Below are 17,396 nucleotides of genomic sequence, written 5' to 3' on the forward strand. Positions count from 1 at the left end.
GAACAAATTAGATTAGTATTTAGAAGATTTTGTAAGTATTTAGATCCATGAACAGATTAAGTGTTAACAAACCATTAATTCTAACATTTAAGTTCACTTAGATTGGATTGGATTGTTAGGAAATGGGGAAGTACAAAGCGATCTGGTTGTGTTAGGAAATGGGGAAGTACAAAGAGATCTGGTTGTCCTTGTTCATCAGTCACTTAAAGTTAGCAAGCAGGTTCAGCAGGCAGTGAAGAAAGCTAATGGCATGTTGGCCTTTATGACAAGAGGAGTTCAGTATAGGAGCAAAGAGGTCCTTCTGCAGTTGTACAGGGCCCAAGTGAGACCGCACCTGGAGTACTGTGTGCAGTTTTAGTCTGCAAATTTGAGGAAGGATATTCTTGCTATTGAGGGCGTACAGCGTAGGTTCACTAGGTTAATTCCCGGAATGGCGGGACTGTCGTATGTTGAAAGACTGGAGCGACTAGGCTTGTATACGCTGGAATTTAGGATGAGAGGGGATCTTATTGAAACATATAAGATTATTAAGGGATTGGACACATTGGAGGCAGGAAACGTTCCCAATGTTGGGGAAGTCCAGAACCAGGGCCCACAGTTTAAGAATGAGGGGAGGCCATTTAGAACGGAGATGAGGAAAAACTTTTTCAGTCAGAGAGTTGTAAATCTGTGGAATTCTCTGCCTCAGAAGGCAGTGGAGGCCAGTTCTCTGGATGCTTTCAAGAGAGAGCTAGATAGTGCTCTTAAAGATAGCGGAGTCAGGGGGTATGGGAGAAGGCAGGAACGGGGTAGATTGTGAATGATCAGCCATGAATGGCGGTGCTGGCTCGTATGGCCGAATGGCCTACTCCTGCACCTACTGTCTCTTATCTATTGAATTGGAGTTGAGTATTATCTTCTCAAACTATTAACTGTTCATGTTAGCAGTGTGTAATTGACTGAACAACTTCACACGATTGCTCATTCTCTTTTATTTTAGAAAATACAATGGATTGCACATTCAAATACAATATCAATATAAAATCCCGACTGACAAAATCAGGTGAGATTTAGGAGATGCTTGGTGTAGACTACAAATGTCTGTGGAAATGCTGCAAACATATTGCAACAGGCATGAAACAAAGCACTCCACAGTGGGAGAGGCGGGCTACATTGACGGCTGCTGAAATACAGTCAAAATTGGCACCAGTTGGAATAGTTTCTGCACAATGTGACCTAACATTGGCAAGACTTGGACTTGGGACCATTGGGACTTTCTGACCAAGAAAACTCTGTTTCATAACTTAACCCAAATGCACTTGGATTATTTTCACGCTCGAAATATTTCTTTATTAAACTTTGATTCCCAAGAAAAAAAAAACTTCCAAGTAGTTTTCTTGGCTCAGCCATAACTGTTGACAGAATTCAACAGCATTCATGGAAGGAACGTGGTCCAGAGACAGTCAGTCCAGTGGCATCAAAACAGCAGCATCCTGAATCCACTTTGAACACTTGATTTTAAGAATTTTGCTTTATTTAAAAGAGGCAGAGTCCAGGCACTGAACAGTGATCACTATATTAAACAAACAAAAATAAGAGTTAGAATAATATTAAATAAGCACCCATTAAAAAAAAAAGTGGTATTCTATAATATCACTAACTTCCTTAAAAGATCATTTACTAATACAATTCATGGACCTTTTCTGTTTTGACTAGTAAGTTATCTGTAACTGCGATTACCATTTATACGCTTCTTATGAATCTCAGTCATTTGCAATTATGTGATCAGCATTACAATAGGTTGTAGACTGAGAAGCCAAATAAGAAAGATGAATGTGTAGGTAGGAACTGCAGATGCTGGTTTAAACCAAAGTTAGACACAAAATGCTGGAGTAAATCAGCGGGTCAGACAGCATCTTTGGATAAAAGGAATAAGTGACGTTTTGGGTCGAGACCCTTTTTTCAGACCGAGAGCCAAGAGAAAGGGAAAAAAAGAGATATAGACGGTGATATAGAGAGATATAGAACAAATGAAAGAAAGATATGCAAATGACGATAAAGGAAACAGGCCATTGTTAGCTGTGGGCTAGGTGAAAACGAGTTACAGACAATGAGACTGAACAAGACGTCTTTGAAGCTAGCATGACTTGGGTGGGGGAGGGATGGAGGGGGGGATGGAAGGGTTACTTGCATGACTCTAACAGCAATTGCCTCCAAAGTGAGGGAAGGATAATGTCAGTGTCCATGTCAGTGTCCATTCCTAAGCGAATATCTCCAGCACTGAGTTGCAGTTACACTCTCTGAAATGTCCCGACCGGAAACATCGGCTCTCCATTCCCTCCCCGGAGGTTACCTGATCCGCTGAGTTCCTCCAGCACTGTGTTTTGCAGTAGTTACACTCTATTAGCTCCACTGGACAGGCCAGGCTGTTTACACATCTGGCATCAGACTCCCGAAACGGACACTAGTGCATTCAAGTATGTGCTCAGATCCTCCATGTTCATGTCATAGGAGCAGAATTAGGCCATTCTGCCCATTGAATCCACTCCTCCATTCAGCCGTGACTAATTTATCTTTCCCTCACAACCCCTTTCTCCTGCCTTCACCCCATAACCTTTGACACCCTTATTAATCAAGAATTTGCCATTGTCCGCTTTAAACATACCCAATGATTTGGCCCCCACAGCCATCTGTGGCAATGATTTTCACAGATTCACCACCCTTTGACTAAAGAAATTCCTCCTCGCCTCCTTTTCAAAGGTACATCCTTTTATCGTGAGGCTGTGCCCTCTGGTCCTAGACTTTCCCACTGTGCCCTCTGGTCCTAGGCTTTCCCCATCCACTCTATCTGTGCCTTTCACTGTTCGGAACGTTTCAAAGAGGTCTCCCCTCATCCTTCTAAACTCATGTTACATGACACAATAATGGAAGGAGTAGAGAACTGATAACATTTACATGTTTCATTTGAATCTCAGTCATTTACAAATAATGTGATCAGTATTACAGTAGATTATGTAATCATGGCTAAAAGACACAAAGTGCTGGAGTACTCAGTGGGCCAGACAGCATCTCTGGAGAACATGGACGGGCGACGTTTCGGGTCGAAACCCTCCTTGAGACTTGGAGTTATTTTGGGCAGGGGATGGTGTTTCCAACTGATGAAGAATTGGACCTACGTTAGGGTTCACAAAAACTTAATACTTACGTGAATTGGGGACCACCTTCATATTAAAAATTACAACTCGTGGCATTGTACATGATTCACTGAATTGTGAAACCTTTATTGTTGGTTGTACCTATTTATTCCAGGCAGCAGGATGATGCAATGTGTGTCACTGGATATTCCTCTGACGAGTCGTCCCACACGTCGATCTAGAGTTCGTAGCACGTTTTTCACTTCTTGCTCCTATCAACACAAAGTAGTTTGTTAGCTTGGGCATCACTCAGAATTAGACTTGCCTCCCCTTCTACCTGTTGCCCACACTCTAACCACTCTGCATCATTCCCACAGAGCGGCGGCAGTATAAAATGCCTGCGTTTGGGGTTTAACCTTCAACATTTCTCTGGAGATCTACTTGAAAAGTTAAATGCAGCAGAAGAGGAAGATATGACACTTTTTTTTTTGTGGTCAAGTTATAGTTACAACCCTGCAACTTTTCCATGTACACTTTATTAACTAGTTCCACCCCCTCCCCCCCCCCCCCCATCTAGCGTTTTGAATCACTGTTACGATTACTACCATTATGCATTTCCTGTACCAAAAGTAGGAATGGAAAATGTTGCTCTACTTCCAAGCTTTCTAGTATAAAAGACACATATTAAGCAAAATCAGCTGGTCTGGAGATTGTCACAATGGAAGCTTTTATTTTTTCTCTACTGTAGACATAGAGTGTGGAAACAGGCCCTTTGGCCCACCTTGCCGATCAGCGATCCATGTACACTAACACTACTGGGGATAATTTTAGCGGACAATTAATGTCTCTGGGGATGTGGGAGGAAACCAGAGCAAACCCATGCAGTCACAGGGAGATTGTACAAACTCTGTAGACACCATGCTTCGTAGACAGGATTGAACCCAGTCTCTGTAGGGCAGCAACTCTACCACTGTGCCGCCCCTGCATTACAGAATTTGCTTTTTCCCCCCACTCTTTCTTCCCAAGCCTAAGATTCCATAATTAGCACGGTCAAAACTCACACACTGAGAAAGCTTCTCCGTTCTGCTCTCAGGGGACTGACTGCTCAGTGGCAGAGTATCAGCACCACTGGGGCTCACAGCAACGTAGGATCCCTGAGCAGCCCAGGTCTGAAGATGGTAAGGAGTGAGTGCTCTTTGAACGTTCAGTGTACTTTTCTTCATTTTTGTTCCATTCATGGTTGCTTGGGCCTTCAGGGCACTCTCAGGGTTTCCATATTCTGGAAGATAAATGCATTCAGCAATTACATAGAATTTGCTTTACAAAAATCCAAAGGGGCACATTGGTGTTAAGCAGTAGAGTTGCTGCCTTACCATGCCAGAGACCTGGGTTCAATCCAGACTACAGGTGCTCTCTGTACGGAGTTTGTACGTTCTCCCTGTGACCGCGTGGGTTTTCTCAGAGTGCTCCAGCACTCCAAAGACCTACATCATAGTAGGTTAATTGGCCTCTATAAATTGTCCCAAGTGTGTAGGATAGTGCTGGTGTAAGGGATGATTGCTGGTTGGCGCAGCCAAAGGACCTGTTTCCACATTTTATCTCAAGTCTAAAAATAAGGCCATTGTGTCATGCTTATAATCTGTACAAGTCCCCTTCTACTCTGCTTCATCCAATAGCAAGGGACCGGGATTGCTCAGCAAGGTGTCTTCGATTTTTGGAAATACAATATGGAGACAGGCCCGTTGGCCCACCAAATCCACGCCGACTATTGATCCTCCATTCACACTAGTTCTACGTCATCCCACTTTCTCATCCACTGCTCACACATGTGGGGCAATTTTACAGATTTTATTGATTGGCTCAATCTACAATCGACAGTGACACCTCTCTCTTGAACGACCTCAACGGCTTCTTCGCACGCTTTGAAGCTCAGAGCAACACACCTGCGCAGAAAACAACTCCTCCCCCCAACGACCAGGCTATTTGTCTGTCTCCAGGCAGTGTGAGGAGCACACTGTTAAGGATTAACACCCGGAAAGCTTCTGGACCTGACAACATTCCTGGTCGTGTGCTAAAAGACTGCGCAGCTGAGCTCACAGATGTCCTCACAGACATCTTCAACATCTCCCTGAGCCAGGCTGTTGTTCCCTTGTGCTTCAAAGAAACCACCATCATACCTGTGCCCAAGAAGTCTTCTCCATCCTGCTTCAACGACTACCGCCCTGTAGCGCTGACTTCAACCATCATGAAGTGCTTCGAGAGGCTGGTCATGAAGCAGATCAGATCCAACCTCCCCCCCTCCCTGGACCCGTTTCAGTTTGCATATCGAGCTAAGCGGTCCACTGAGGATGCCATCTCCTCTGCTCTACACCCAGCCCTCACCCACTTGGACACTAAAAACTCATATGTTAGGATGCTGTTCATAGACTTTAGCTCAGCATTTAACACCATCATCCCCCAGCAGCTGGTTTGTAAACTAACAAATCTGGGCCTCAGCCCCCTTCTCTGCAACTGGCTGCTGGACTTCCTCACTGCCAGACCCCAGTCCGTACGGGTCGGCAGCAACACATCGGACACCATCACGCTGAGTATGGGTGCCCCACAAGGATGTGTGCTAAGCCCCCTGCTCTTCACCTTGCTGACCCACGACTGCACACCCACCTACAGCTCCAACCACTTCGTCAAGTTTGCGGATGACACAACAGTGGTGGGTCTCATCAGCAACAACGACGAGACCCACTACAGGAAGGAGGTGGACCAGCTGGCCGCGTGGTGCACAGACAACAATCTCTTCCTGAATGTGGAGAAAACAAAGGAGATTGTTGTCGACTTCAGGAGAACGCACACCCAACACCCCCACCCACTGACCATCAATGGTGCTGCTGTGGAGCAGGTGAGCAGCACCAAATTTCTGGGGGTGAACATCACCGAGGATCTCTCCTGGAGCAACAACATCACGTCCATCGCCAAGAAAGCCCAGCAGCGCCTCTACTTCCTCCGCAAACTGAAGAGAGCGGGAGCCCCCACACCCATCATGTACACTTTTTACCGAGGTGCCATCGAGAGCATCCTCAGCAGCTGCATCACTGTGTGGTTCGGAAGCTGCACAGCCTCCAGCCGTAAGACCCTGCAGCGCATAGTGAACACTGCTGAGAGGATCACTGGCGCCTCACTCCCAACACTCCTGGTCCTTTACACCACCCGCCTCACCCGCAAAGCATTGAGCATTGTGGGTGACCCCTCCCACCCCTCCAACAGCCTCTTCACCCTCCTGCCTTCAGGGAGAAGGTTTCGCAGCCTGAGGTCAAGCACCACCCGACTAAAGAACAGTTTTTTCCACCAGGCTGTCAGGATGCTGAACTCTCTCCCCTCCCTTCCTCCTCTCTCCCCTGCCCCTATGGGACCTGGACTTTAACACCCCACACACACGCACATCCAGCACCAGACACTTTTAAAAAAAAAAAAAATTTGAAGTGACTATATTTTATATTTTATGTTTTATGTTGATTGTTGTTTGCTGTGCCTTTTGTTTTATGCACTTTGTTCCTCGGGATTGTGGGAAACGGTATTTCGATTTTCTGTCTGTGTGAACTGGCTGAGGATTGACAATAAAATTGACTTTGACTTGACTTGACAATCCTGCAACGTCTTTGGGATGCAGGAGGAAACCGGAGCACCCGGAGGAAACCCACGCGGTCACAGGGAGAAGGTGCAAACTTCACCTAGGCAGCACCAGAGGTCCGGATTGAACCCAGGTCTCTGGCGCTGTGAGGCATATCCTTCTGCAACTTCTGCCAGATGCATTCATCCAACAACTTAATTACATCCATCAGTCAAAAATAACAGGAAGCATAATTTTCGTAAGACTATTGTAGCTCCTCAAAAATTTCCAGCACAAAAAACATCTTGGCGGTTCCAAGATACACCCAAGATACAAATGTGGATCTTAGTTATCTAATTCAACCAGGGAATGTGGTAAAGCAAGGCTTGAATTACAAAAAGTTTCCACAATTTCTAACTCAGTGCAAATACCTAAACAGATGCTATTTTTACCTGCTGTTGATACAATTAATTGATTTGCATTTAGCTTCTGCCAAAATCTCTGTAATTCCCATGCTTCCATGTAAGGTAGCCATTCGTACAAGGTTTTATATTATAAACTAAATAGCAAGCTATTCTTGTTTAAAGTTTTCTCCATTACATACACAGTTTTTCAGTTTTTCCACAACATTTGAGCCAAATCTCTGCCAACAGTGAGGCAGCAATTAGGATAGATGGAAGAAGTAGGCCAACTAAAATCTGCACCTCTCTTTGGGTTGCTTTTGGCATTTAACTGGATAAGAAATTCGCCATTTGGGGAATACCGAATCTGAACCAATACCTGAAGAGCCATCATTGTATTATTGAGTAGTTTAGTTTATTGTCACATGTACAGTGAAAACCTTCTGTCGCGTGCTAACCAGTCAGCGGAAAGATTATACATGATTACAATCGAGCCATCCACAGTGTACAGATACATGATAAAGGGGGTAACGATTCGTGCAAGATAAAATCCGGTAACGTTCGATTAAAGATAGTCCGAGTGTCTCCAATGAGGTAGATTGGAGGTCAGGACCATTCTCAAGCTGGTGATGGTAAGGTTCAGTTGCCTGATAACAGCTGGGAAGAAACTGTTTTTGAATCTGTAAATATGCATTTTCACACTTTTGTTACTCGTGCCTGATGGGGGAGGGAAGAAGAGGGAGCGACCAGAGTCAGACTGGTCCTTGGCAATGCTGGTGGCCTTCCTGATGCAGTGTGGTGTCAATGGAAGGGAGGTTGGTTTGTGTAATAGTATGAATACATTTTGGTGATAATCGAACAAATAAATTTTTATGGGTCCTTTAGTATTTAAGAAAACCTTCGATATAAACACATCAACACACACACTAAACATCTGTCTGTGACTCCCAAATATATGGCTTAATTGAATTAATTTTACGATGGAATTCTAGGATTTATCCACCTGGAACTATTGATCTACTCACTGATGAAACAATCCTTATTCTTCGCTTTGGTTTTATTAACCACTGAGATTACAGCTTCGATGTGCCCAAATTCGCTAAATTTTGCAGTCACGTCTTCCATTGACAGGCTTTGTCGAATTCCAGCCATATAAATAACAGCCTGATTTGTGACGTCTCGCTCCAGTCTCTTTAAGATTGCGTCACAATCTAGGGATTTTTCACTCATAGGTCTTTGAACCTGAAATGGTAGAAAAACGTCTTTCTTAATTATCAATTGTTTTGAACATTAATATCATTAGGAACGGGTTTGACGAGAGGGGTGTGGCCTTAATCAGAATCAAAGTTTACAGTCTGAAGAAGGGTCTCGACCCGAAACGTCACCCATTCCTTCTCTCCTGAGATGCTGCCTGACCCGCTGAGTTACTCCAGCATTTTGTGTCTACCAAAGTTTACACAGACGGTTAGGAAAATATTGGGAGTCTGGACATACTAATAAATTATTTGTTGAATGTTCCATTACTACTACTGAAAACCGCCCCATCCAACTTGACCAGTTGTATGAGGATGGTTGATGTGGGAAGAAGCACACTTGTATATATGTCCAAAATTAAAGGAAAAAAAGCACATGTTTAGTTTTTTTCAGTTCAGTTTAGAGATATAGCGCAGAATCAGCCACTTCGGCCCATCAAGACCGCTCCAACCAGCGATCCCCATGCACTAGCACCATCCTACACACTTGGGCCAATTTACTATTTTTACTGAAACAAATTAACCTACAAACCTGTACTTCTATGGGTGTGGGAGGAAACCAAAGCACTCGGGGAAAACCCACGCGGTAACGGGGAGAATGTACAAAATCCATACCTATAGTCAGGATCGAACATGGGACTCTGGCGCTGTAAAGCAGCAACTCCACCTCTGTGTCACCATGCCGCCCCGTATGCTTTATATGTTTATGCTAACTGCATGGAACCTTTGGAAGTTCACATATAGAATCCAGTTAAAAATAATGATCAAGCTAAGGGGTGAGGTGACAGGAGCATCATTAGACTCCCACAGAAATTGCAGAGCAGCTTAGTGTGCCAGACGTACTGTGCTGGTGTATTATCCCCATATTAGCTATACTATTTTTTTGCCCTGTTCAATTATTCTTTTACACTTTTTGATCACACATCTTACACACTCTTCATTAGAAAATGGCCTTAGCTTTAACCAACTGTGAATAGTCCATTCCATAGCCTCTCAACCTACGGTGCAATAGACAATAGGTGCAGGAGGAGGCCGTTCGGCCCTTCGAGCCAGCACCGCCATTCAATGTGATCATGGCTGATCATTCTCAATCAGTACCCCGTTCCTGCCTTCTCCCCATACCTCCTGACTCCGCTATCCTTAAGACCTCTATCCAGCTCTCTCTTGAACGCATTCAGAGAATTGGCCTCCACTGCCTTCTGAGGCAGAGAATTCCACAGATTCACAACTCTCTGACTGATTTTTTTTTTCCTCATCTCTGTTCTAAATGGCCTACCCCTTATTCTTAAACTGTGGCCCCTTGTTCTGGACTTGTCGAACATTGGGAACATGTTTCCTGCCTCTAACGTGTCCAACCCCTTAATAGTCTTATACGTTTCGATAAGATCTCCTCTCATCCTTCCAAATTCCAGTGTATACAAGCCCAGTCGCTCCAGTCTTTCCAGGAAATTCAGAGTGTCGCTGAGGATCCTTCATTGCTTCTACTCTGGGGCTGTAGAGAGCATCCTGTCCGGCAACATTACAGTCTGGTTTGGGAACAGCTCTGCCCAGGACAGGATGGCCCTGCAGAGAGTAGTGCGTTCGGCAGAACGCACCATGGGAACTACACTCGTCCCCCTGCAGGACCTATACATCAGGAGGTGCAGATCCAGAGCAAGCAAGATCATGACGGACCCCTGCCACCCCAGTAACGGACTGTTCCAGATGCTACGATCAGGCAAACGCCTCCGCTGTCACGCTGTGAAAACGGAGAGGATGAGACGGAGCTTCTTCCCACAGGCCATCAGGACTGTCAACTTTTATAACCCCAGAGACTAAATTTTTGTCGACACTTTTTGTGCTATGTTTAGTAACTTATTAACTTTATTTATATGCTGTAACTGTAATTCTTTTTGTGCACAACCCGCAGGCATTGCCACTTTCATTTCACTGCACATCGAGTATGTGTATGTGACAAATAAATTTGACTTGACTTGACTTGACTTGACATATGCTCCTCCCAATCTCCGTCCAAACTCCCCACGTTAAACTTTAGCTCTATGTTGATGGGGGAAGTCTACAAATGGGAAGATGTTTTAGTGGCCTGCTCCATTGCTGCACCTTTAAAGGAAATCACATTTATGGGACTTCAGCCGAGCTGTTTTCAAAGTTATGCTGACGGATCGGGAGAGGTACCTGAAATTGCTGCTGCCTGCTTTCGTCCGTCCCTTCCTCAACTTCCAGAGATAGACCGAGCACATGAAGTACTAAACTAGGACCCATTTCCTTCCTGGAAATCCTGATGAATTTCAGAAACGTTTTTAAAGTAGACTAGATCTGGTTAAACGACTGAATAAATAATCCTCAAAAAATATAAAAACTGAACTTTTCAATCACCAGCTTCTGTTACTATTTATGGACAATTTCAATGGAATGACACAGTTTATTGGCATAAGATGTGGGGTTTTCCCCCATTAAATATGGACATAGAGTGTGCACGACTTTCCATCAACCAACCTCATATCTCTGATTAAGTCAAGTGGGGCAGTTTTCAAATGTAAATTCAGAGCACTCGCCTAATATTGTAATTGATAAAAGGAATTGTTGGAGTAAAATGGAAAGGCCATGTGGAGCTGGTGTTCGAAGTAACGGGCGATTTATTCAAACTGGTGCGTACCAGGAGACCAGTCAGGGCTGACCTACTGAGTGCGACTTTGGTACAGTTTTTATATTCTCAGATGACAAGATTGCAGAAACTTGATTAACAGTAAAACGAGGTCTTGATTACAGAATGGAGCTTACAGAAAGACTCAAGTAGGTAGCGAACAGAATAAAATGATTATCCACAGGTCTAACTTTATTGACAGTAGATACAATTTTCTGTTACAATGATGGTGTGTGCTATAGCATAATCAATGAAGTTCCTGAAACACTGCTGCATTCCGTGTCTCTACGTTTTGGCTTTGTCAGTGATTCCCTATCATTGCATTAGCACAATCCACATCCCTCTTTACTAGTTAATTGCCCTCATTATTCTTTCCCGTACAACAGGAATAAATTGCAGCAAGTTGATGAAATATCTTCCTCGCTTCCTTTTCCTTTTCATTTACTCAGCACATTTCATTAGGCCAAAGAATACAACATCATCCAGACTTCACAACATTTGCAACACGTTGCATAAAGAAATGTACCTGTTCATTCAATGGCCACACGGTCCTGATGCAGGGGCTCAACTCAAAACGTTGATTTTCCCTTTGCCTCTGCAATTGCTGCTCGATCCACAAAGTTCCCAAAGCAGTTAGTTTTCTGCATTAGATTCCAGCATCTACAATTTCTTGTGGCTACATAAGTTTGTGTTAATATGGACATTCTCTTTGTTCTACCCATTGCCTTACCCAACCTCTGCTGCTTAGACTAACTTTCTTTTTCTCTCCGTTCTGATGAAGAGTCTTCGATCCAAAACATTAACTGCTTCACCTTTCAACAGATGCAAGCTGAGCTGCTGAAGTTTCCCAGTATCTTCAATTTTTATTTCCAATTTTCAGAATCCACAATTTTTATTTAGTGTTTTTATTTCCTCCTCAAAGACTGAGAAAGGTAATCCGAGATAATTTAGAAATCGATAATCAATTAACATTTAAAGGGCGGCCGCCAGAGACCAGGGCTTGATCCTGACTATGGGTGCTTTTCGGTATGGAATTTGTACGTTCTCCCCGTGACCTGCGTGGGATTTCTCCGAGATCTTCAGTTTCCTCCCACACTCCAAAGATGTACAGGTTTGTAGGTTAATTGGCTTGGTAGAAATGTAAAATTGTGCCTAGAGTGTGTGGGGCGGTGTTAATGTGCGGGGATTGCTGGTCAGTGCAGACTCGGTGGGCAGAAGGGCCAGTTTCCGCACTGCATCTCTAAACTAACATTGGTACCAAATAGAGTCTAAATGTATTACTCAAACGGAATCATTACAACAAGAATTTATATGGAAACTCACAGTTCAAATTTTACAGAGAACTGATGTAATTTTAAAAAAGTACAACATTGGTGTGTTCAGTACAAGACCACATTGCAATTGTTGCTCACATGGGAATTGAATGTTGTTACCTTAATGAGGCACTCGGCCACAATGCTTCCATTCAACGTTTCCACCGCAATCAGTGCACTCTCAGGCACCTCGTACTGAATCCGCACATTGGGCTGCAGACGGGATGAGAATACAAAAGTAACAATACAAATAGGAACCCAAGGGGTGATCTTTTCTTTTACGCACAAAGGGTGGTAGGTATTTGTAACGAGCTGCTGGAGATGGCAGTTGAAGCAGGTACTATCGCAACGTTTAAGAAACATTTAAACAGGTACTGGAATAGGACAGGTTTAGAGGGCTATGGGTCCTCTAGGTGGGCCTAGTGCAGATGGGACACGTTGGTTGGTGTGGCCAAGTTGGGTCGAAGGGCCTATTTCCACACTGTATGACTCCAACAGAACGGCTTGAAGTCCTTTTAAATAACTTCCTCGTAATTTCAGTTCCCTTGTTCTTGGTTAATAAGATGGTGCTCTTGTGCCTAGGAAGTTATTTACAAAGCTCATTTCATTATGATTTTAGTAGGTTCCATGTTCTGTTTAGCAAATGATAAACATTAAGTTTAATGCAGAGAATAGCTTGTTTCCATACACAGATCAGGTTAAATGGATTTGATGAATAATTTTCCAGTGAAATGTGTAGGAAGGAATGGCAAATGCTGGTTTACACCGAAGACAGACACAAAATGCTGGAGTAACTCAGCAGGACAGGCAGCATCTCCGGAGAGAAGGAATGGCTGACGTTTCGGGTTGAGACCCTTCTTCAATCAGCGATCCCCGTACACTATCACTATCCTATATACCAAGGACAATTTACAATCGTTACCAAAGCCAAATAACCTACAATATATAACTATATTTTTTGAGTGTGGGAGGAAACCGGAGCACCTGGGGAAAATCCACGTGGTCACAGGGAAAAAGTACTAACTCTATACAGAGAGCACTCGTAGTCAGGATCGAACCTGGTCTCTGGTGCTGCAAGGCAGCAACTCTACCGCTGCACCATCGTGCCACCCCAATTTTAATCCCAAGTTATTTCAAGCAATTATGTTATTCTGTGGTTTAATATATTGGCTAAAATTACTACAAGAATTACTAAAGTACAAGAAACTATTTTTGCTTTAATTACTGCATGTACCTGGTATGTTTCCGTGGTAATGCTGAAGGAACTGATGGAACCACACCTTCTGAATGCTCTTTTAACAGATTTTTCACAGAAATCCTTACAAAATGGCCCAGCATACACCGTACACATCTCCGATAACATTTGTTTCATCTGCAGAGAATTTTGAAAAAAAATGTTAAGACTTGTCAATAAGACCCAGAAACAATGTAGAACAGTCCAGCACAGGATCAGACCCTTCAGCCCACAATGTTTATGCCAACATTTGCCTATACGTAATCCATATTCCCCCCATTCCATGTAGATCCATGTGCCTATCCAAAAGTCACTAAAAAGCCACTATGGTATCTGCACCACAATCTCCGGGGGCATGGTCCAGGGATTCATCCCCCTCTGTGTAAAACAACATGCCCTGCACACTTCCTTTGATCATCACCCCTCTCACTTTAAAGCTATGCCATCTAATACTTGACATTTCCATCCTGGGAATTATTCTGATTGTGTACCCCAACTATGCCAACATAATTTTATACACTTCTATCATGCCTTTGTGCAACCTCCTGATGTTTCAGGTTCGAAGACTGCCCTGACCTCTCCACATTCTCCAGAGATGTTGCCTGACCCGCTGAGTTACTCCAGCACTTTGTGTCCTTCTTTGTAAACGAGCATCTGCAGTTCTGTTTTATTCTACATGTTTAGTTTAGTTTAGAGATACAGCGCGGAAACTGGCCCTTTGGCCCACCGAGTCCACGCTGACCAGCGATCACCGCACACCAACACCATCCTACACACAATAGGGACAATTTAACCAAGCCAATTAGCCTACAAACCTGCAAGTCTTTGGAATCTGGGAGGAAACTGGAGTACCCAGAGAAAACCCACACAGGTCACCGGGATAACGTACAAACTCCGTACAAACATCACTCTTAGTCAGATCGAACCTGGGTCTCTGACGCTGCAAGGCATCAATTCTATTGCTGCACCACCATGCCACCCACAAAGCACTTTGTGAGGACATATTGCTGATCATAGCTGGATAAGACTACCTGGCTCTATATATTTGATTCTGAAAGTCTTATGAATAAAACACAATATAAAATGTGTAACATAAGAAAGTCACACCTGTTAATTATTGAATAGACATTATTTCTCAGCAATCATTTCAAATTGGTATTTTTATACAAATAAAATAATTTCACGGGAATTCTTCTTCTGTGATACTAAATAAATACTGTACTGCAATCCCAGTCTTTGTTTTCTGTCATACCTTTTCATGTAGTTGTCCGACATTGATGTTCATATGTAGATCACATTCAGTGTAGTCAGCATAAGAGGTAAAGTGAATTAAACTTAGGGTAGTAGCTGTAGTATTAAAATGTATCTGAGTACGATGAACAACCTGAAGAAAACAAATACCAAATTTGTTGAGAGACAAAGTATTAGTGCTTTAAATCTTCGATTGGTAAGGAATTTAAGACGAAAAAAATCTCTCAATCAACGATCGCAATCTATCTCAATGCTTGGCATGAACGTCATTGTCTATCGATATTAATGTACAAATCTACACAAAAAAGCAATCCGTCACTAAAGATTCAGTTGCCATAACTTCTAAAGGATGTTTATATGCAATAACAGTACAATTTGAAGGCATGCTGTGCAGGGCTTCAAAGGATTAGGAAATAGAATCATGGAGCCATACAGTGTGGAAACAGGCCCTTCAGCCCAACTTGCCCACACTGACCAACATGTCCCATCTACAGTAGTCCCACCTGCCTGCGTTTGGACTCTATCCCTCTAAACCTATCCTATCCATATACATGTCCAAATGTTTCTTAAATGTTGCCAATTGTAGGCTAGATGCAGCATTCAATCCAATAACTGGTATTTTCCATATGTATTGGAATGACAATTCAGTATACGTCCACTAAAGAAACGCTGACCCTAAGACTTGTGAGATATCAAGATCCTGAATGTATTATGCCTGCCCTCTGGGCAGGGGGTGGTTGCTTGGAACCCTTTTAGATTACTAGCTGGGTAAACAATACATGTTTACCTCATCCAATTTTCCACATCCCACAGAAAGTATTTTAGTTTACGGATTGCTATTTTGCTCTCCAAATGTTGAGTGCATCCAGTTTCAACACTGGGATGGTTTAGCGTTGTCCTCCCACTTCCCAACCCTAGCCCGTATCCCAATGAATTAGCTGCATTGCTATTTAGTCTCATGGTCCCCATTCTATCTCACTGCAATCCCACGTTCTCTGATCCACACCTCGCCCATTTTCTCCATACTCTGCATCTAATTCCAGCATTTTCCTTGGTCTATTTATCTGTCCGCAGTACAATTCTTGGACAAGACCGCTATGCAATGCCATGAAAAATTTATGTAAAACTTATTTTTAATAAATAAATCTTTTAATGTATGAATATAACGAATAAAATGAAGGTAGACACAAAATGCTGGAGTAGCTCAGTGGGTCAGGCAGCATCTCAGGAGAGAAGGAATGGGTGACGTTTCGGGTCGAGACCCTTCTTCAGGCTGATGTTAGGGGAAGGGGCGGGACAAAGATAGGATGTAGTAGGAGACAGGTAGACAGTGGGAGAACTGGGAAGGGGGAGGGGATAGAGAGGGACAGAGGAACTATCGGAAGTTGGAGAAGTCAATGTTCAAACCACTAGGGTGTAAACTGCCCAAGCGAAATATGAAATGCTGTTTCTCCAATTTGCACTGGGCCTCACTATGACAATGGAGGAGGCCTATGACAAAGGTCAGGCTGGGAGTGGGAGGGGGGTTGAAGTGCTGAGCTACCAGGAGATCAGGTTGGTTAAGGCGGACTGAGCGAAGGTGTTGAGCGAAACGATCGCCGAGCCTGTGTTTGGTCTCGCCGATGTGGAGAAGTTGACATCTGGACAGCAGATACAATAGATGAGAAAATAATAATAAAATTATAATTTAAGTTATACTGCCTGTTCTAACTGAATGTTAATAGTGCTGGGCTCACAGAGAAAAAGAGTTTAAAGTAATTCTACTTGGTTTTACCTGTTGCTTTGTTCTATATAGAAGAACAATATATCTTGGGCATTTATAGAATTATAAATAAGTTTTCTCTGTTAGCAGAAATCAAACAAATAGCTTCACATTCCTTACCTCCTTGTCTGTTTCGCATTCAATTTTATGCCAGGCTTCATGGTGTGTCATCAACTCCATTGCTTTCTTTGTGCCTAATAGCACAGCTTTTTGATCACCTGTACATATTTGTTTTGGGAAACTGGAAAACAATAAAAAAATGGACAGATTTCACATAAATGCAGCCATTTTCTTAAAAATTACATAAGAACACAAAGATTTCTATTGAAGTCAAATTTCATTTGTCATTAAAGTCCAGGTTTTTGTCACAATAAAAGTGTATCCATGTAGAAACAAGGAGCTGCAGATGCTGGTTTACACCAAAGATGGACACAAGGTACTGGAGTAACTCAGTGGATTAGGCAGCATATCTAGAGAAAAAGGATAGGCGATGTTTCGGGTTGGGACCCTTCTTCAAACTGACCATATAGTATCCATATTGAATACTGTGAAATATTCTTCTCAGATTTCATTGTTCTTGTACTCTACGTGTTGTCTATCAACGATATCAGATACATCACAAGTATCAATCAATTAGAAACAGCTTTCAGCTATTAAGGTGATTTGGATATTTTACAAAGTGTAATGTAAATATTGGTTTGTATAGTATACTTCCTCCAACAAACATTAATTTGTGGTATTGATTAGACAAAAATCACATGAAAAGACTAATAAATGTAATTCTGAGCAGATATTTTGAAAATACTGAATTGAAATACTAAATC

The 17,396-nt window shown here is 42.9% G+C and overlaps 1 protein-coding gene across 2 annotated transcripts in view; it reads right to left on the reverse strand.

The window, feature by feature from the left end:
- Positions 1–963: 963 nt before the first annotated feature.
- Positions 964–17,396, reverse strand: part of rexo5 (RNA exonuclease 5) — a 50,414-nt gene continuing 33,981 nt past the window's right edge. For both annotated transcript variants that reach the window (XM_078417474.1, XM_078417475.1), the window contains exons 13-20: positions 16,693–16,813; positions 14,812–14,943; positions 13,560–13,697; positions 12,446–12,538; positions 8,141–8,357; positions 4,175–4,392; positions 3,276–3,385; positions 964–1,552 (exon numbers count right to left, since the gene is read on the reverse strand). In XM_078417474.1, coding sequence (XP_078273600.1) covers positions 1,516–1,552; positions 3,276–3,385; positions 4,175–4,392; positions 8,141–8,357; positions 12,446–12,538; positions 13,560–13,697; positions 14,812–14,943; positions 16,693–16,813 — 1,066 coding nt within the window. In that variant the 3' untranslated portion in view covers positions 964–1,515. The remainder of the gene's footprint in view (positions 1,553–3,275; positions 3,386–4,174; positions 4,393–8,140; positions 8,358–12,445; positions 12,539–13,559; positions 13,698–14,811; positions 14,944–16,692; positions 16,814–17,396) is intronic.

Source organism: Rhinoraja longicauda, chromosome 21 (assembly GCF_053455715.1).
Source record: "Rhinoraja longicauda isolate Sanriku21f chromosome 21, sRhiLon1.1, whole genome shotgun sequence".
In the NCBI taxonomy this organism is placed as follows: Eukaryota; Metazoa; Chordata; class Chondrichthyes; order Rajiformes; family Arhynchobatidae; genus Rhinoraja; species Rhinoraja longicauda.